A 20,961-nucleotide genomic window follows, 5' to 3' on the forward strand; every position below is an offset into this window, starting at 1 on the left:
GAAAGAAAGAAAGAAAGAAAGAAAGAAAGAAAGAAAGAAAGAAAGAAAAGAAAGGAATCTGTCCTTCCTTCCTTCCCTCCCCACCCTTTTTTTTTCTTTTTTTTTTTGAGACAAGGTCTCACTCTGTCGCCCAGGCTGGAGTGCAGTGGTACAATCTCCGGTCACTACCACATCTGCCCCCCAGGTTCAAGCAATTCTCCTGCCTGTGCTTCCCAAGTAGCTGTGATTACAGGTGACCACCACCACACCCAACTAACTTTTTTTTTTTTTGAGATGGAGTCTGGGTCCGTCACCCAGTCTGGAGTGTAATGGCAAGACCTCGGCTCACTGCAAGGTCTACCTCCCAGTTCAAGTGATTCTTCTGCTTCAGCCTGCCAAGTAGCTGGGATTACAGGCATGAGCCACCACGCCCGGCTAATTTTTTGTATTTTTAGTAGAGACAGGGGTTTCTCCATGTTGGTCAGACTGCTCTCGAACTCCTGACCTCATGATCTGCCTGCCTCGGGCTCCCAAAGCGCTGGGATGACAGGCACTGTGCCTGGCCTCTTCAGTCAGTTTTTGTGTGACTCAGTCTTTGCCAGGCCCTGCCTGGCCTTGGGTCCTGTTGAGTATCTGGTTTCCCATTGCCAGAAGGAGCGTGTTCTGTGAGTCTTGTGATTTATGTTTTAACATTGATGCTGGTCAGTCCTTGTGCTGACAGCAGAACGGAGAGGAGCTATAATGAAGCGTGGTGACCTTCTGGCACAGCAGGGCCTGGAACTTGGGGGTTTTTGTTGTTGCTGTTGTGTTTTGACTCGGAGAGTTGCTCTGTCGCCCAGGCTGGAGTACACTGGTGCGATCTCAGCTCACTGCAACCTCCACCTCCGGGGTTTAAGCAATTCTTTTGCCTCAGCCTCCCGAGTAGCTGGGATTACAGGCGCCCGCCACCACACCTGGCTAAGTTTTTTGTACTTTTAGTGGAGATGGGGTTTCCCCATGTTGGCCAGGCTGGTTTCGAACTCCTGACCTCAGGTGATCAACCCGCCTCGGCCTCCTGAAGTGCTGGGATTCCAGGCGTGAGCCACTGTGCCGGACCAACCGCGTAGATGCCAGTAGAACCCCCCGAGTCCGCCAGTGAAAAATCTCTCTAGACATTGCTAGGTATTCCCTGGCATGACAGAAATGGCCCCGGATGAGAACCACTGAGCTAGAGTGTTTGCTGTAACACGTATTCGATTCTCCCTGGACAATCCCAGCCAGCAACCTCATAAAGGTAGACACAGCAATTATCCCACTTAACAGATGGAGAAACCGAGGCACAGAGGTTTAGTAAATTGCCCAAGTCCCACAGTTAGGGCTCAGATTGCTTCCTTGAGTTCCTGAGCCTCAATAGCAGTGGGGTGCCCCCTCCTCAGAGGCCTGAGACCCCTGTCCCTCTTTTTCAGCTTCCCTATCGCCTTCTCAGCTCTCCAGCATCTGTTTAAGCAATGCCCCGTATTAAATTCCCTCTATAAAAAGCCCCAGGAGGTTTGAGATTGTCCATGGCCTGGGAGAACCAAGCACACCCTGACTCTCCCTGGGTGGTGCAGAAAAGTCCAACCATCCATGTTGATTAATATCTACTGAAAATTTAAGGTGGGGCGCGGTGGCTCACGCCTGTAATCCCAGCACTTTGGGAGGCCGAGGCGGGCAGATCACGAGGTCAGGAGATCGAAACCATCCTGGCTAACACGGTGAAACCCTGTCTCTACTAAAATACAAAAAATTAGCCAGGCGTGGTGGTGGGCACCTGTAGTCCCAGCTACTCGGGAGGCTGAGGCAGGAGAATGGTGTGAACCCGGGAGGCAGAGCTTGTAGTGAGCTGAGATCACACCACTGCACTCCAGCCTGGGCAACAGAGCAAGAGTCTATCTCAAAAAAAAAAGAAAAAAAATTTAATGGCGGCATGTAATCCCAGTACTGTGGGAGGCTGAGGCAGAAGGATTGCATGAGGCGAGGAGTTTGAGACCAGACTGGCCAACATGGCAAAACCTCATCTCTACTAAAAGTACAAAAATTAGTGTGGCACGGTGAGTTGTGCCTGTAATCCTGGCTACTCTGAAGGCTGAGGCAGATGAATCACTTGAACACAGGCGGTGGAGGCTGTAGTGAGCCGAGACTGCACCACTGCACTCTAGCCTGGGAGGTGGGCAGCAAAGCAAGACCCCATCCGTACTAAACTTAAAATAATCAGCCAGGTGTGGCGGTGCACACCTGTGGTCCCAACCACTCGAGAGGCTGAAGCAGGAGAATCGCTTGAGCCCAGCAGTTCGAGGTTGCAGTGAGCTGAGATCCCACGACTACACTCCAGCCTGGGTGATACAGCGAGAAAAAAACAAAGACCAAAGACCCTTTATCTGAGAGATATTATTGAGTAAACAGAACTGGCTGCAGTTGAAGCTTACAGCATGGAGGCACTGGTATCATACACAGTGGAAAAGGACCTCACGTTTGTTTGTTTACTTTTATTATTATTTTTTTTAGAGACAGGGTCTCACTATGTTGTCCAGGCTGGCCTCAAATTCCTGGGTTCAAGCAATCCTCCTGCCTCAGTCTCCCACAGTGCTGGGGATTACAGGTGTGAGCCACTGCACTTGGCCAGGTCCTCACTTTATTTTATTTTTTTTGAGACAAAGTCTCGCCATGTCGCCCAGGCTGGAGTGTAGTGGCTCAGTCTTGACTCACTGAAACCTCTACCTCCCGGGTTCAAGCAATTCTTGTGCCGCAGCTTCCCGAGTAGCTGGAGCTACAGGTGTGCACCACCACGCGTGGCTCATTTTTGTATTTTTAGTACAGACAGGGTTTTGCCATGTTGGCCAGGCTGTTCTTGAAATCCTGACCTCAGGTGACCTGCCCACTTTGGCCTCCCAAAGCGCTGAGATTACAAGTGGGAGCTACCACACCCAGCCTATATTTTTATTTATTTATTTATTTAATATTTTTTGAGAGGGAGTCTTGCGCTGTCACCCAGGCTGCAGTGCAGTGGTGTGACCGCAGCTCACTGCAACCTCCGCCTCTGGGTTCAAGTGATTCTCCTGCCTCAGCCTTCTGAGTAGCTGGGACTACAGGCGTGCACCACCACATCCAGCTAATTTTTGTGTTTTTAGTAGGGACAGGCTTTCTCCATGTTGGCCAGGCTGGTGTTGAATTCCTGACCTCCAGTGATTCACCCACCTCGGCCTCCCACAGTGCTGAGATTACAGGCATGAGCCACCGCACCCGGCCCACATCTTTAATAGGAATACACACACGTGTACGTGTGTAGGCATGTGCCGTGGGTGGAATCACGTCCCCACAGAATGCACAGGTTGCTGTCCTAATCCCCAAGGCCTCAGAATGTGACCGTATTTGGAAAAAGGTCATTGCAGATGTAATGAGTTAAGATGATATCATGAGGGTGGGTCCTGGCCCAGGATGACTGGTGTCCTTATCAAAAAAGGAAATTCGGGTAGACATGCACAGAGGGAGAACCCCACTCGAAGATGCAGGCAGATCTCGGGGTGTCACTCCTACAAGACAAGAAACGCCCAGGATTGCTGGCCGATGCCAGGAACTGGGAGACGCCAGGGACAGATTCTCCTCTCCGCCCTCAGAAGGACCCCGCCCTACCCACGCCTTCCTCTCGGACTTCTGGCCTCCAGAACTGTGAAACAATACATTTCTCTTGTTTAAGCTCCTCAGTTTGTCGTAATTATTACATGCATACATTATGTATGTGTATTACACCATACACCATGCAGTGCGGGTAAACTTTAAAAAAGAAATGTGGCCGGGTGCAGTGGCTCACGCCTGTAATCTCAGCACTTTGAGAGGCCAAGGTGGGCGGATCATTTGAGGTCAGGAGTTCAAGACCCGCCTGGCCAACATGGCGAAACCCCATCTCTACTAAAAATACAAACAATGGCCGGGCGCGGTGGCTCACACCTGTAATCCCAGCACTTTGGGAGGCCGAGACGGGTGGATCACGAGGTCAGGAGATCGAGACCATCCTGGCTAACATGGTGAAACCCCGTTTCTACTAAAAATACAAAAAATTAGCCGGGTGCAGTGGCGGGCGCCTGCAGTCCCCGCTACACGGGAGGCTGAGGCAGGAGAATGGCGTGAACCCAGGAGGTGGAGCTTGCAGTGAGTCGAGATAGCGCCATTGCACTCCAGCCTGGGCGACAGAGCAAGACTCCACCTCAAAAAAAAAAAAAGAAAAAAAATGGCAAATAAATCATAGTAATAAGTGACAAAAAAACGAACAAAAAGACCAGGCATGGTGGCTCACACCTGTAATCTAGTACCTTGGGAGGCCGAGACAGGCGGCCACCTGAGGTCAGGAGTTCGAGACCAGCCTGGCCAACATAGTGAAACCCTGTCTCTACTAAAAAAAAAAAAAAAAAAAAAAAAACTTAGCCAAACGTGCTGGTGAATGCCTGTAATCCCAGCTATTTGGGAGGCTGAGGCAGAAGAATTGCTTGAACCCAGGAGGCAGAGGTTGCAGTGAGCCGAGATCGTGCCACTGCACTCCAGCCTGGGTGACAAGAATGAAACTCCGTCTCAAAAAACAAACAAACAAAAACAAGAAACAAACATAAAATGATATGCCTTTCGGCTATGATTGCTGTTCACTAAGGGCTAGGATTGAGAGAACTTTATGTTCCTAAGAAAACAGATCTATAACTTGGGGCAAGCCAGATGGGCTTTTCAAAGAGTTAAGAAGGATGTAATGTCAAATAGTATAAATTATTATTATTATTTATTATCTTATATTATTTATTATATTATTAATTTACTTTTGAGACGAGTGCTCGCTCTGTTGCCCAGGCTGGAGTGCAGTGGCCCTGGATCTCAGGCCACTGCAAGCCTCCGCCTCCCGGGTTCACGCGCATTCTCCCCGCTCAGCCTCCCGAGTAGTCTGGGACTAGCAGAGCGCCGCAGCCGGCGCCCCGGCTAATTTTTTTGTATTTTTAGTAGAGACTGGTTTCACCGTGTAGTCAGGATGGTCTCGATCCCTGACCCGTGATCCGCCCGCCTTGGCCTCCCAAAGTTCTGAGATTACAGGCATGAGCCACTGCACCCACCCTACTATTATTTTTTGAGATGGAGTCTCACTCTGTTGCCCAGGCTGCAGTGCAGTGGGGCGATCTCAGCTCACTGCAACCTCTACCTCCCGGGTTCAGGCCATCCTCCTGCCTCAGCCTACTGAGTAGCTGGGACTACAGGCACCCGCCACCATACCCAGCTAATTTTTGTATTTTTAGTGGAGACGGGGTTTCACCATGTTGACCAGGCTGGTCCTGAACTCCTGACCTCAAGTGATCTGTCTGCCTCAGCCTCCCAAAGTGCTGGGATTACAGGTGTGAGCCACCGCGCCCGGCACAAATAGTATAAATTATATGTCACTTGTGACAGAATGGGCGTGCACAGTTTGCAGGAACTAGACTGAATACCATGCAGTCTGGACTTAAGTTACTTTCTTTCTTTTCTAGAAAATATTCCTGCAACAAGGTGTTTTTGTTGACGCCAAGAAACTCCAAACTGCTTTCAAAACCAACCTGAAAACTCTTCTTCTTTTTTGTCTTTTTGTTTTTGAGACAGGGTCTCACTCTGTCACCCAGGCTGGAGTGCAGTGGCATAGTCATAGCTCACTGCAGTCTCTACCTCCTGGGCTCAAGTGATCCTCCCACCTTGGCCTCCTGAGTAGCTGGGACCACAGGCACCAGCCACCACGCCCAGCCAATTTTTAAATTAGTTGTAGAGATAGGATCTCGCTATGTTGCCGAGGCTGGTCTGGAACTCCCGACCTCAAAGTGATCCTCCTGCCTCAGCCTCCCAAAGTGCTGGGATTACAGGTGTGAGCCACTACACCTGGACAAATTTAATTGTACATTTAAAAATAACTAATAGAGGCCGGACATGGTGGCTCAAAAAAAAAAATCCATCTCAAAAAAACTAATAGAAGGCTGGACACGATGACTCATTCCTGTAATCCCAGCACCTTGGGAGGCTGAGGCGGGTGGATCACTTGAGGTTGGGAGTTGGAAACCAGCCTGGCCAACATGATGAAACCCCGTCTCCACTAAAAATACAAAAAAATTAGCCTGTTTTGGTGGCGGGTGCCTGTAATCCCAGCTACTCGGGAGGCTGAGGCAGGAGAATCCCTTGAACCTGGGAGGCGGGGGTTGCAATGAGCCTAGATCGTGTCACTACACTCCAGCCTGGATGACAGAGTGAGACTCTGTCAAAATAAAAACAAAAACAAACAAAAAACCTAATAGAAAGGTGGTTCATGCCTATAATCCCAGCTACTTGGGAGGCCGAGGGAGGAGGATCATTGAACCTGGGAGGCAGAGGTTTCAGTGAGCCAACATCATGCCACCGCACTCCAGCCTTGGCAACAGAGCAAGACTCCATCTCAAAATAAACAAAAAAAAAAAGGCCGCGCGGTGCCTCATGCCTGTAATCCCAGCACTTTGGGAGGCCGAGGCGGGCGGATCACGAGATCAGGATATTGAGACCATCCTGGCTAATGTGGCGAAACCCCGTCTCTACTAAAAAATAGAAAAAATTGGCCGGGCGCAGAGGCTCAAGCCTGTAATCCCAGCACTTTGGGAGGCCGAGACGGGCGGATCACGAGGTCAGCAGATCGAGACCATCCTGGCTAACACGGTGAAACCCCGTCTCTACCAAAAAATACAAAAAAAAAAAAACTAGCCGGGCGAGGTGGCGGGCGCCTGTAGTCCCAGCTACTCGGGAGGCTGAGGCAGGAGAATGGCATGAACCCGGGAGGCGGAGCTTGCAGTGAGCCGAGATCTGGCCACTGCACTCCAGCCTGGGCGACAGAGCAAGACTCCGTCTCAAAAAAAAAAAAAAAGAAAAAATTAGCTGGGCGAGCTGGCGGGCACCTGTAGTCCTAGCTACTCCAGAGGTTGAGGCAGAAGAATGGCATAAACCTGGGAGGTGGAGCTTGCAGTGAGCCGAGATGGCGTCACCGCACTGGTAACACAGCAAGACTCCATCTCAAAAAATAATAATAAAATAAAATAAAATAAATAAACAAAATAAAACAAATGTACCATTAAGTTGTTATTGACTATGGCCGTGAGGGGTGACTTCACGCCCGGCCTCACCTGGGCTATTTTTAAGTGAGCAGAGAGACACAGGGGAGGCCTGGGAGGTCAGACAGCTGATTAAGCAACAGAGCCAGGTCTGGCGTGAGGAACCCTCTAGATACCAGGGCCAGCTCCCCTTCCTCAGCCCCGGGCTGCATCTTAGGACAATGGGCTTATTGAGACTTAACTCACGTATAATGCACCCATTTAGAGCATACAATTCCCTTGTTTGTAGTATATTTCCAAAGTCATGCAGCCATCACTGAAATAGAATTGTAAAACACTTTCATCACCCAAATGAAAACCGCATCCCTCTCAGCAGTCATTCCCTACCCACTGTCACCCATGTGTCCCCCTCCTGTGTCTGTGGATGGGCCTGTCCTGAACATTTGATCACACACTGTGTGGTCTTTTGTGTCTCTCACTGAGCGTGACGTCTTCAAGGTACATCCATGCTGTGACCTGTGTCAGAGACTTGCTACTTTTTTTTTTAATGGCTGCTAATATTCTTTTCCTTTTTTTTTTTTTTTTTGAGACGGAATCTTGCTCTGTTGCCCGGGCTGGAGTGCAGTGGTGCAATCTTGGCTCACTGCAACCTCTGCTTCCCAGTTCAAGGGATCCTCCTGCCTCAGCCTCTCAAGTAATTGGGATTACAGGCATACACCACCATACCTGGCTAGGTTTTGTATTTTTATTTTTATTATTTATTTATTTATTTGGTTTTTTTTTTTTTTTGAGACGGAGTCTTGCATGTGTCGCCCAGCTGGAGTGCAGTGGCCCGATCTCAGCTCACTGCAAGCTCCGCCTCCGGGTTCACGCATTCTCTGCCTCAGGCCTCCGAGTGGCTGGGACTACAGGCACCTGCCCACGGCCTGGTACTTTTTTGTATTTTACTTTTTTTTTTTTTTTTTGAGGACGGAGTCTCGCTCTGTCGCCGGGCTGGAGTGCCAGTGGCCGGATCTCAGCTCACTGCAAGCTCTGCCTCCCGGGTTCACGCCATTTCCTGCCTCAGCCTCCCGAGTAGCTGGATACAGGCGGCCCGCCACTCGCCTGGCTAATTTTTTGTATTTTTAGTAGAGACGGGTTTCACTGTGGTCTTGATCTCTGGACTCGTGATCACCTGCCTCGGCCTCCCAAAGTGCTGGGACTACAGGCGTGAGCCACCCCACCCAGGTTGTATTTTTAATAGAGCTGGGTTTTCACCATATTGGCCAGGTTAGTCTCAAACTCCTGACCTCAAGTGATCCGCCTGCCTCCCAAAGTGCTGGGATTACTGGCGTGAGCCACCGCACCTGGCCTATGGCCGATAATATTCTGTCGTAGGCACATATCGCGTCATCGATCCATGCACTGTTAGCGGACATTTGAGTTGCTTTCACTTTTTGGCTATTATGAATCACGCTGCTATGGGTGCTTGTGTACACGCTTTTGTTTGAACACCTGTTTTCAGTTGTCTGGAGTATATTCCTAGGAGTGAACTGCTGAATTGCATGGTGATTCCACATTTATTTAACCCTTTGAGGAAATGCCAGTCTGTTTTCCAAAGTAGCTGACTGCATCTGCCTCCTAGACATTTGAACGATTCAATGAATGTGTATTGAACACCCACCATGGGCACTGCTGTGAACCAAACAGGCAGGCCACAGAGAGGAAACCAACTTATGGAGGAAAAAAAAAAAAAATAGGAGAAGGCCTGGCTGAGCAGGTGACATTTGAGCGGACTTGAGGAAGAGGAAGGGGGCTGGGCGCGGTGGCTCACACCTGTAATCCCAGCATTTTGGGAGGCCAAGGCAGGTGGATGACGAGGTCAGGAGTTTAAGACCAGCCTGTCCAAGATGGTGAAGCCCTGTCTCTACTAAAAATACAAAAATTAGCCAGGCATGGTGGCAGGCGTGTAATCCCAGCTACTCGGGAGGCTGAGGCAGAGAACTGCTTGAACCCGGGAGGCAGAGGTTGCAGTGTGCCGAGACTGAGCCACTGCACTCCAGCCTGGGCGACGGAGCGAGACTCTGTCTGAAAAAAAAAAAAAAAAAAAAAAAAGAGAAAGTGAGCAGCCCCAACTTGGGTCTGATCCCCCAGAGTGGAGCATTGTGACCCAACTCCACGAGGTCCTTGTAACCTCCCTTCACCACCATCTTTCCCCAAATACTTCCAGCCCAGCTTCCAACCCCACCCCCTGCCTGACCCACACCCCGTTCTCAGCTTCGCAGCATCCCAGCCTCTACGCCCTGGACATCGTGCGATGTCCCCATTGCACAGGAGGGAAAGCCGAGACCCCACAGGAGAGCAGCCCCTGTGGCCAGAAGCCCTCGGATCCGGATGTCGGGGGCTCTAAACTGAATAAATAAATAGGAAACGTCTCCGAGAGGTTTTGCAGGATGTTAAGAACAGGTCCCACCTTATCCTAGGGCTGGGGGCTGCCTCGCAGGATCTTAACCCTAGCAAACCCACCTCCGTCCCCATGGCAACCGGGGCGGGGCCCGACCCGGATCCGCCGGTCGCGCCATCCGGCAGCTGCTGGGAGTATCGCCCTCAGAGCGGGAGGAGGAGTCCGCGCCTCGCCCACTGGGCCTTTAAGAGGCTCCGCCCAGCAAGTCCGCCACGCGCTCCCGATTGGTCCCGAGCGCGGCCGAGCGCAGCCGAACTTGACGCACCGCCCGCCGCCTTCCTTACCAACCTCCCACGCGGCTCAGCAGCCTCCCCAGCCAATCGCCGGCCGGCGCGCCGATCGGTATCTGCATGGGCACGCCCGGGGGGAAGGCCTCACCCAATGGGACCGTTCGCCGAGGCCTCATTAGCATGCCGGGGGCGGGGAGGGGCGGGACAGTCGGCGGGGGTGGGCTGCGGGCGGTTGGTTGGAGCGTCGCGCAGTCGAGAGGTCCGGGAAAGTTTCTTTGGAGGTGAAAACAGCCGCGGAACTCCGGGCCTTGCGAGGGGGCGGGGGTGCGGGAGTCCCAGGGCCGGGCCGGGGTCTTTCCTGGGCCGGGGAGAACCGGCCCAGGCCTCCCGGGGGGCAATCGCCCAACAAAGGATTCTTGGGGCGCCCGCCCTCGAGGACTTCTCCGCCCCCGGATCCGGCCCCCCCAGCGCCCCGGGCCCGGCATCCCGGGGCTCTCCATCACGGGATACCCCAGTTCGCCGTCCGCCATCGGTCAGCCCAGGCGCTACTCAACTTCGTCCGTGTTCCAGGTCCGGCCCGGAGCAGCCATGTCCCACGGCCCCAAGCAGCCCGGCGCGGCCGCCGCGTGAGTGCACCGATTCCCTCCCCACGCCCTCGGTACCTTCCCGGCTGCAGCCCTAGCTCCTGAACCCCCGCCCCAGTCACCCCGGCCGGGGTCTTGACACCCCACAACCTGGGTCAGGGGGCTTCTCCCTCCACCCAATCCTACACCCCCCACCTCGGCCTCCAGCCTCCTCCCAGGAGCCCCGCTTGTCCCACCTTACCCGGATACTGACCCCATCAGACCCTGCTTCCTCGGGCTCGTGCACTCTCGCAGCAGCCCCGTCGTCGGGGGTCTAAAAGCCTTGGGGTGGGCGTTTGGGGGAGGGGAGGCTCTAGGGACGGGGCTGACCCCGGTATCCTTGGCTCCAGGCCGGCGGGCGGCAAGGCTCCGGGCCAGCATGGGGGCTTCGTGGTGGCTGTCAAGCAAGAGCGCGGCGAGGGTCCACGCGCCGGCGAAAAGGGGTCCCACGAGGAGGAGGTGAGAGTCCCTGCGCTGAGCTGGGGGAGGCCCCGGGCTGCGGCCCCAGCCTGGAAGTCCCGCCCCAGGCTGGATTTGAATTGCTTGTGGCTCCGCCCACAGCCCAGATTTTCCTCCGGAAGCTGAGACCCCGCCCCGTGCGAGCTGCCACGCCCCTGACAGGTCCTCTGCCTCCCTAAGTCCAGGCCCCGCCCACCACGCAATGCCAGCTCTGCCTACTCTAAGGTCCCGCCCACTTCCACTCCTTGGGGGCGGCACCCTCCCCATGGTCCTGTGGGTCCTTTCTCCAAGAAGCCACGCCCACCACGCGGAGGCCACGCCCACAACCTAAGTCAACGCCACCCCTGTGCTCAAACCTCGGCCCATAGTCTCTGGGATCCCCTCACCCCTGGCCAGGGACCCCTCTAAACCACCGTGTCCTGACTCCTGAGTGGGCCCTACCTCCATCTCTTCCGGGTTCTTCCTCCCAGCTAGGCCCCGCCCCGTCCCCGCCCATACAGCGTTAGGCCCCGCCCATGCCCCTCTGAGCCCCGCCCCAGTACGCCAGGCCCCCCTCCCAACGACGCAGCCCGGTTCTGCAGCCGGTGAAGAAACGCGGCTGGCCCAAGGGCAAGAAGCGGAAGAAGATTCTGCCGAATGGGCCCAAGGCACCGGTCACGGGCTACGTGCGCTTCCTGAACGAGCGGCGCGAGCAGATCCGCACGCGCCACCCGGATCTGCCCTTTCCCGAGATCACCAAGATGCTGGGCGCCGAGTGGAGCAAGCTGCAGCCAACGGAGAAGCAGGTGGGCGGGGCGCTGAGCAGGGCCTGCGGACACCCTTACTACCAGTAGCCCCGACCCCCAAAGGATTCCACGTGCAGGGCTTTTCCTTCTGCCTGGTGAAATGCCCACCCATGACCAGCTTTTGTGTGTGTGTGTGTGTGAGATGGAGTCTTGCTCTGTTGCCTAGGCTGGAGTGCAGTGTCGCGATCTTGGCTCACTGCAACCTCCGCCTCCCGGGTTCAAGCAGTTCTCCTGTCTCAGCCTCCCAAGTAGCTGGGATTACAGGCGCCGGCCACCACGCCCTGCTAACTTTTGTATTTTTAGTAGAAATGGAGTTTCGCCATGTTGGCCAGGCTGGTCTCCAACTCTTGACCTCAAATGATCCGCCCACCTCAGTCTCCCAAAGTACTGATATTACAGACATTAGCCACGGTGGCCAGCCCATGACCAGCTTTTGGGGGCGCGGCTAGCAAGAGGCAAGACAGATTGAAAACTGGGTGACCAACAAAGATATGTCTAAGAAGTCAGGATAAGACCTGGATTTTTTGTGAAATCTGATTTTCATATACTGTTAGTTTAAAAATTGCAAAAACATCACGGAAATGTAACAAAAGCCACCACCGCTTTGCACCCCTGTAAGTAAAATTTCAAAGAGAAAAACAGGTGCAGGAGGGAGTCCAGGTATCCACATACCCTGGAGGTTGGGTGCCTGCCCATGACTCTGGCGCCTAGGAGTGGATTGTCAGGGCCGGAGTTGGGGATGAGCCCGGGGCATGGGAAGTGATGTGGGAGCTCGGAGGTCCTTGAGCAACAGGCTGAGGAGCCGGTTCTGTCTGTCTGGAGGGAATAGGGAGCTATGGAAGGTTCAGGAGAGGGGAGGGTGCTGTGAAAGCTAAGTGATGAAGACTGGGTCCTGGCGTTGGAGGCTGCCCCTGCCTCAGGTCTTCTGGTGCTGTCCCCCAGCGGTACTTGGACGAGGCCGAGAGAGAGAAGCAGCAGTACATGAAGGAGCTGCGGGCGTACCAGCAGTCGGAAGCCTATAAGATGTGCACGGAGAAGATCCAGGAGAAGAAGATCAAGAAAGGTGGGAGGGGTCAGGCGCGGTGGCTCACGCCTGTAATCCCAGCACTTTGGGAGGCCGAGGTGGGTGGATCACCTGAGGTCAGGAGTTCAAGACCAGCCTGGCCAACATGGTGAAACCCCTCCCCACTACTAAAAATACAAAAATTAGCTGGGTGTGGTGGCAGGTGCCTGTAATCCCAGCTACTCCGGAGGCTAAGGCAGAGAATTGCTTGAACCCGGGAGGCAGAGGTTGCAGTGAGCCAAGATGACTGCACTCTCTAGCCTGGGCGACAGGGCAAGACTCCGTCTCAAAAAAAAAAAAAAATGTGAAAGGGGCCGGTGCGAGCAATTGGGGTTCTGCTCTGTGGGGTGCTACCTCAGCCCAGGCAGGGCCTCGGCTCCATGGGGCACAGTCCCGTGGGATGGTAGGGGGAAAGATACATAACCAGACAGGAATGAAGGGGGCTCACTCGCTACAGCGATGGGGGATGCCCAGACGCAGGGGACTCGGGTGTGGAGCTGGAGCCTCGGGGGACTCAGGTGGGGAGCTGGAGCCAGCTGAACAGCACTGACCTAGGGTGCAGGGCATGGTCACTGGAGGCCGGGAGGCTGACTCTGCCCTTCCCCTACCCCGCCAGAAGACTCGGGCTCTGGGCTCATGAACACTCTCCTGAACGGACACAAGGTAAGCGACCTTCCTCCTCTCAAAGCACCTGGGGGAGAAAGGTCTGGAGGCTTCCAAAACCCTGAGCCAGAGCTCCGGGGAGTAAGCGATCGCCACACGCCCAGATGTGTGCAAGCAGGGGCGGCACCACTGCACCGTGGGGACGCTGTTGGTAACACTCCCACCCGGGGTGCCCCAGGAGACCCTCCTAGGCTTGGGACACACCCAGAAAGCGTGGCCGCCCCTACCACCGGCAAACCAGAAAGCGTGGCCGCCCCTACCACCGGCAAACCAGAAAGCGTGGCCGCCCCTACCACCGGGCAAACCAGAAAGCGTGGCCGTCCCTACCACCGGGCAAATTACCACTTTGTCCCTTCCTGTTAGGGTGGGGACGTGGCGATGGCTTCTCCACCTTCGATGTTCCCATCTTCACTGAAGAGTCTTGGACAAAACAAAGGTGAGCGTTAACTGCTCCTGATGCGAACTCGTGAAAGTGGGTAGTTGGAGCGGGGCGTGGGGCAGTGGGCCCCAAGGCTGGAGGAGAACGGATCGGGAGGTTTCCCTATGAGCGCCCAAGGTGGCTCGCCGGTCGCCCACAGCTGATGTGGAAGCAGGAGGCAGACGGCGCCAAGTGGGAAGCCCGGGCAAAGGGCACCGTCCCTGGCAAAAGCCCGGCGGTGGGGAGATGGGGAGGCGCAGGCTCTGACCCTTCTCCCCCTACGCCCGGCGCAGGCGCGCGAGGCGGAGCTTCGGCGTTTTGCGGAAGATGAACGTGGGCCTTCCCGTAGGAGCAGAACCGCGGTGCTGCAGAGGCACACGGCAGCAGCCATGAGCAGCGCGCGCGGAGCGTCTGGAGCAGGAGCTGGCGCTGGAGGACGAAGGACGTGGCGCTGCAGCAGGCAGCTCCAGGCCGTGGCGCCCAGGCACTCACCGCCAGCTTCGCCTCGCTGCGGTGCCGGGTGCGGCCCCGCCCCAATCTCCCCAGTCCCGCCCCGGTCACCGAGCCCCGCCCGCCTTCCCCCCTTCCACAGTCACCCGGCCCCGCCCATCGCGCCGTCCCCCCTGCGGCAGTCACCGGCCCCGCTATTGCCGCGCCTCATCACACCCCCCCAGCTCGCCCCCTTCCGCACCCCCACCCCATTAACGCCGTCTGGTTCTTCCCAGACCACCCCCGAGCTCCGCTCCGCGCCCCATTACTCGGCCCCTGTCCCCGGCCTTCGCCCCCCCACCGGACCGCGCCTCCTGCACGACCTCTCCCGACCTTGTTCCCGGTCTGAATCGCCCCTCCCGCGAGCCACCTGATCCCCTCGCAGCCCCTTTGTGTCCCCCCTACCTCGGAGGTTCTGGGCACCGCTCCCTACCGGCCCCCTACCCTCGCTAGCCCCTCTCCCTCGCCCAGTCCCCGACCAGCCTGAACCACTGACCCGGCCTCCCTGCTCGCCACGCGCCGTCCCACCTCCTCACGACCCCATCACATCTTCCCCACGCCCTGCTGACCACTTTGAGCACCCCCTCGCCCCTCCCAGTGCCGTCCCCACGCTACCCCCAGCCCTCCAGTCCCCCAGTGTCACCTCCCCGACCCCGTATCCCTCCATCCGTGACTGGTCCTCAGCTACCCTGGACGCCTGCCTCCCCACCCTACCCCCTGTCCTGCTCATTTCTCCAGGCCCGGACTGACCTTAGCCCCACCCCTTGCGCCTCCTGCCACTGGCCCGGTCCTGAGCTCGAGCGCCCGCGCGACGCCCTTAGTCACCCCTCTACCCCTGGAGCCCCCGCCCGCGACTCCCCGCACCTTGCCTGACCCACCCGGCCTGTCCCCCAGGCCTCGGGCGAAACGCCCACGCTGGGCACTCTGGACTTCTACATGGGCCACGGCAGCACGGAGCCATCGAGCGCGACCCTGCGCAGCACGAGAAGCTCATCGTCCGCATCAAGGAAATCCTGTCCCAGGTCGCCAGGTGTGTGCCGGGCGAGGCGGGCGCAGCCGGGCGAGGCGGCCGGCGGGCGGGCGCCTGGGTTCCCAGGTGTGCCCGCCCCGGGGTTCCCCAGGTCCGCGGGGGCTGCCGGGTGGGCCTCCACAGCGTGATCTTACTAGGAGACCGCCTCCCGGGGGATCGACCTGCGGTCGCCCCATGCACCAGTGCTGAGATGGCCGGGGATGTTCTGCCAGACCCCCGAGCCGGCAGGACCCACTCGGGGGCACCAGAACTTCCCCAACGCTTCTCAGGGTGGATCCCAGTGCCCGGGTTAGAGGGGTTCACCCTGTATCCCAACCCTGGCATCTGTTGGAGCAGCTGATGGGCCATGGCTTCTGGGGTTCCCCAGGGCCGGGGTGAGGGCCAGAGATGATGACGGCCTCCTCCGGGCCTTCCTCTCTCTCCTTTCAGCGAGCACCTGTGAGGAGTGGGCGGGCCCACGATGCAGACGAGAAGCTGTGGGCGCAGCCCTGCCCCACCCCACCCCGTGGACGAAAGGCTGGGGGTCCACCCTTTGGGGCCTGGTCCCATCTTGCACCTTGGGGGCTCCAGCCCCCCTAAAATTAAATTTCTGCAGCATCCCTTTAGCTTTCAGTCTCCCCAGCCCCCTGAACCCAGAAAAAGCACTCGCTGCGCAATACACCCAGAAGAACCGCACAACCGCAGGTGCCCCTCCTCGGAGGACAGCCGCACGCTCCACTGGCTCCCCACTGGCTCCCCACTGGCTCTCCACTGGCTCTCCACTGGCTCTCCACTGGCTCTCCCGGCCACCCCCGGGACGCAGGGCAGACGAAACCCACCCTAGCACACAGCAGGACCCCCCAAATTACTCACTATGGAGGGGCTGTGCCGTAGGCCACACAGGCAGCTAGCTACCTTGTGGGGACTTACGGGGGTGGGGGGGCGTCCTCCGCATGCCTGTACCGCAGATGAGTGGGGGCCGGCCTTGCCCATCCTGCCCTCCTCCGGACAAGGGACCCTGGTGGGGGTGGTCCCTTCCCACTGCTGGATCCGGACATTTTAAATAAAAACAAGTAAAATTTGTGTTTTAAGCTTGTGAGTGTGTAAGGTTGTTTGGGGTGATGTGGAGGGTTCAGAAGGTGCAGCCTGGGCCCCCATGACATCCCTGCTGGGGGCACCAGACCTGCTTTCTTATGTCTAGCAGAGCCTCGGAGTTTCTCAGATAGGGAGAGGAGAGCCCAGACTTGCCCGGGTTGGAAGAGCAAGTCAGTGGCAGGGCAGGCGTCTCCATCCCTCCCCACCTGAAGTTGTGTACTGTGGCCTCAGCACACATGGGGGACTTGAAGCACAGGGGACAGTCACGGCTGCTCAGGTCATCGTTCAACTTGTGTCCGCACGGGGGTTCAAGTCCACTTCGTAGCACACTGACTTTGGGTGGGCCACGGTTTTGTTTATTGTGTAAAATACACAACATAAACCTTACCATTATAGCCATTTTGTTTGTTTATTAGAGACACGGTCTTGCTCTGTCACCCAGACTGGAGTGCAGTGGCCCAATCATAGCTCACTGCAGCCTTGAATTCCTGGGCTCAAGCGGTCCTCCTGCCTCAGCCTCCCAAAGCCCTGGGATACAGGCTTGAGCCACGGTGCCTGGCCATTTTAGCCATTTTAAAATCCACAATTCAGGCGTTCAGTACATTCACAATTTTGTGCAAACATCACCTTTATCTAATGTCAGCACATTCTAATCACCCCCAAAGGAAGTCCCATCCTCATCAACAGTCACTCTCATCCCCTCCCCAGCTCCTGGCACCCACAAATCCTCTTCCTGCCTCTGTGGATTGACCTGTCCTGGATATGGGACCACATACAGTGTGACCTTTTTTTTTAGATGGAGTCTCACTCTGTCGCCCAGGCTGGAGTGCAGTGGTGCGATCTTGGCTCACTGCAACCTCCGCCTCCCCGGTTCAAGCGATTCTCCTGCCTCAAGCCTCCCGAGTAGCTGGGACTACAGGTGTGTGCCACCACACCTGTATTTTTAGTAGAGATGGGGTTTCACCGTGTTAGCCAGGCTGGTCTCGAACTCCTGACCTCAGGTTATCTGCCTGCCTGGACCTCCTAAAGTGCTGGGATTACAGGTATGAGCCACCGTGCCCGGCCTATGTATCCTTTTGTATCTGGCTTCTCTCACTGAGTGTGATTGTCCTCAAAGGTCATCCACGCTGTGGCCTGTATCAGAGCCTCATTCCTTTTGGCGGCTGTCATGGTCCAGTGTGTGAATGAATCCGCTGTATGGACCCATCTATCTGTCAAAGGACACTTGGCTGTTTCTACCATTTACTTGTGAGTGATGCTGCTGTGAACATTCATTGTACATGCTTTTGTTGGAATGACCATTTTCCATTCTTTTGGAGATACAGATTGCTGGGAGTTCTGCGTTTGGTTTATTTTGTGTACGTATGTGTGTGTTGCTTATTGACAAACCTTTCCAGAGACTTCTGCATTTAATGGCATACATAAGACATCCTAAAAAATTCAGAGAAAACCCATCCTGGCTAACAAGGTGAAACCCTGTCTCTACTTAAAAAAATACAAAAAATTAGCTGGGCGTGGTGTCGGGTGCCTGTAGTCCCAGCTACTCGGGAGGCTGAGGCAGGAGAATGGGGTGAACCCGGGAAGCAGAGCTTACAGTGAGCCAAGATTGCACCACTGCACTCCAGCCTGGGCGACAGAGCGAGACTCCGTCTCAAAAAAAAAAAAAAATTCGGAGAATAATCTGAACCCCAGAACCTCTGAATGTGACCTTATTTGGAAATAGGGTCACTGCAGATATAATTAGTTAAGATGAAGTCATTACTGGAGTAGCGTGGGTCCTAAGTCCAACATGACCGCTCTCCTTATAAGAAGATAAAATTTGGACACAGACACAGAGAAGAGACAGCCAAGTGACAACAGAGGCCAAGACTGGAGTTTTACATCTAGAAGCCAAGGAACGTCAAGGAAGGCCACCCACAGCCAGAAGCTGTGGACACCAGCCAGGATTCTACCCCGGGACTCTGAGGGCCCTGCCAGGACCTTCGTTGTGGAGTTCTGGCCTCTGGAGTTGTGAGAGGATCAGTTTCTGCTGTTTTATGTCCCCCCATTTGTGGTTCTTTGTTTTTGTTTATTTTTTATTTTTTAGGGGGGGGTCTCACTATGTTGCCCAGGCTGATCTTGAACTCCTGGTTCAAGTGTCCTCCTGCCTTAGCCTCCCAAAGTGCTGGGATTACAGCTGTGAGCCATTGTGCCCACCCCCATCCCACACTGCTGTTGCTGCTGCTTTTTTTTTTTTTCAGACAGAGTTTCGCTCATGTCACCCAGGCTGGAGTGCAACGGCACGATCTCAGCTCACTGCAACCTCCACCACCCAGGTTCAAGCAATTCTCCTGCCCCAGCCTCCTGAGTAGCTGGGATTACAGGCGCCCGCCACCATGTCTGGCTAATTTTTTGTATTTTAGTAGAGATGTGGTTTCACCATGTTGGCCTTGAACTCCTGACCTCAGGTGATCCACCTGCCCCAGCCTCCCAAAGTGCTGGGATTACAGGCGTGAGCCACCGTCCCCGACAGCTTTTTTCTTTGAGACAGGGTCCCACTATATTGCCTAGGCTGGAGTACAGTGTCACAATCATAGCTCACTGCAGCGTCCACCTCCCTGGGCTCAGGCTATCCTCCCACCTGGTTCTCGTGAGTAGCTGGGACCACAAGTGCCTGCCATCACTCTTGCCTAATTTTTTTTTTCTTTTTGAGACGGAGTCTCGCTCTATTACAGCCCAGGCTGGAGTGCAATGGCTTGATCTCAGCTTACTGCAACCTCCACCTCCCAGGTTCAAGCGATTCTCCCATCTCAGCCTCCTGAGTAGCTGGGATTACAGGCACTCACCATCACGCCCAGTTGATATTTGTATTTTGAGTAGAGACAGGGTTTCACCATGTTGCCCAGGCTGATCTCAAACTCCTGACCTCAGGTGATCCACCCGCCTTGGCCCTCAAGGTGCTGGAATTGCAGGCGTGAGCCACTGTGCCCGGCCAATTTGTTTGTATTTGTGAGACGGGGGTCTTGAACTACTGGGTTCAAGCAATCAGCCTCTCAAAGTGCTAGGATTACAGGCATAAGCTACTGTGCCCAGCTGTTTCTTTGTGGTTCAGACAGGATCTTGGTCTGTCACCCAGGCTGGAGTGCAGAGATGCCATCACAGCTCACTGCAGCCTGCACCTCCTGGGTTCAAGCCATCTTCCCACCTCAGCATCCCAAGTAGCTGGGACTACAGGTGCGTGCCACCACACCCAGCTAATTTTGTATTTTTTGTAGAGATGGGGTCTCACCTGGTTCCTCAGGCTGGTCTCAAACTCCTGGGCTCAAGTGATCCTCCCAAAGTGGATCCCAAAATGCCGGGATCGCAGGCAAGAGCCACCTCACCCCACCCAGTTCGTGGTGCTTTGTTACGGCTGCCATGGGAGACTCACACAACCCGATACTGCCAACCCCCCTCACTCCCCACGTCGGTTTCACCCTTTCCTGGCACAGGTACCACCACCTCAAATTTAGAGTTTCTCATTTCTAGGCAGGTCTGGAAAATACCATTTTGCATCAGTTTTTCATTAAAAAAAAAAATTTCAGCATACAATTCAGTAGGTTTTGGTACATTCAAAAAGCTGTGTGGGCTGGGCACAGTGGCTCACACCTGTAATTCCAGAACTTTCGGAGGCCAAGGCAGGCAGATCACTTGAGACTGGGAGTTCCAGACCAGCCTGGCCAACATAGTGAAACCTGGTCTCTACTAAAAATACGAAAATAGGTGGGTATGGTGGCACATGCCTGTAATTCCAGTTACTTGGGAGCTGAGGCAGGTGAATCCCCCTCTCTCGCGCGCGCGTGCTCTTTTTTTTTTTTTGAGTCAGAGTCGTGCTGTCTGTCCCAGGCTGGAGTGCAGTGGTGCAATCTCGGCTCACTGCAACCTCCGCCTCCCAGATTCAAGCAATTCTGCTTCAGCCTCCCAAGTACAGATGGGGTTTCACCATATTGTCCAGGCTGGTCTCGAACTCCTGATCTCAAGCGATCCGCCTGCCTCAGCCTCCCAAAATGCTGGATTACAGGCGTGAGTCACCACGCCAGGCCTTACATAAACTTTCTTACCTCATCCAAACCCTTCTGCTACTTTCTTTCCTCTCCCCATGTTCAGTCTGTGAGGCTCCTCCCGGGTGGAGGCTGTGTCTGGCTCTTCTGTAGGGCCCGCCACTGCAGGCAGGATGGCTGTTTATTGAGCCAACATTCCTGGGTAGGAATCTGATGGATACATAGGTGTTTCCGGCATTGCATTCCAGTGGATTTTTACCAATGCCTCCTGGTGCCTGGGGTCTCCTCCTTCATCTGTGACCTGGACATCCATTCACTCCTCACCAAAGATCACTGAGTACCCGCTGTATGCCAGGCACTGTGCCCTGGGCACTGGGCATGGGGACAGAGCAGGGAACAGCTCCCACCCTCCTGGAGCTGACATTCCTCCAGTCCTGGAGACAAACAAGACACCAGATTAAATAAATAGCAGCCAGGCACTGGGGCTCATGCCTGTAATCCCAACACTTTAGGAGGCTGAGGTGGGAGGATCCCTTGAGGTCAGGAGTTTGAGACCATCCTGGCCAACACGGTGAAACCCCGTCTCTACTAAAAATCCAAAAAA

General features: G+C 55.2%; 2 protein-coding genes across 2 annotated transcripts in view; one reads left to right on the plus strand and one right to left on the minus strand.

Annotated features, from left to right (window-relative positions):
- The window catches only part of MFSD12 (major facilitator superfamily domain containing 12), a 32,446-nt gene extending 22,530 nt beyond the window's left edge, over positions 1 to 9,916 (minus strand). Inside the window, exons 1-2 of the mRNA XM_017847974.1 lie at positions 9,793 to 9,916; positions 9,567 to 9,686 (exon numbers count right to left, since the gene is read on the minus strand). Coding sequence (XP_017703463.1) covers positions 9,567 to 9,686; positions 9,793 to 9,916 — 244 coding nt within the window. The remainder of the gene's footprint in view (positions 1 to 9,566; positions 9,687 to 9,792) is intronic.
- An 18-nt stretch (positions 9,917 to 9,934) lies between these two features.
- HMG20B (high mobility group 20B) lies at positions 9,935 to 16,338 on the plus strand. The gene is given in 14 exon segments (XM_017848000.1): positions 9,935 to 10,015; positions 10,305 to 10,360; positions 10,708 to 10,816; positions 11,398 to 11,601; positions 12,544 to 12,664; positions 13,281 to 13,328; positions 13,694 to 13,744; positions 13,747 to 13,763; positions 14,039 to 14,149; positions 14,151 to 14,182; positions 14,184 to 14,265; positions 15,129 to 15,176; positions 15,179 to 15,264; positions 15,694 to 16,338. Coding segments are annotated over 13 exon segments (960 nt in total). The 5' UTR covers positions 9,935 to 10,015; positions 10,305 to 10,322; the 3' UTR covers positions 15,707 to 16,338.
- Positions 16,339 to 20,961: the final 4,623 nt, after the last annotated feature.

This window comes from Rhinopithecus bieti, unplaced genomic scaffold (genome assembly GCF_001698545.2).
Source record: "Rhinopithecus bieti isolate Rb0 unplaced genomic scaffold, ASM169854v2 scaffold_30687, whole genome shotgun sequence".
NCBI lineage: Eukaryota > Metazoa > Chordata > Mammalia > Primates > Cercopithecidae > Rhinopithecus > Rhinopithecus bieti.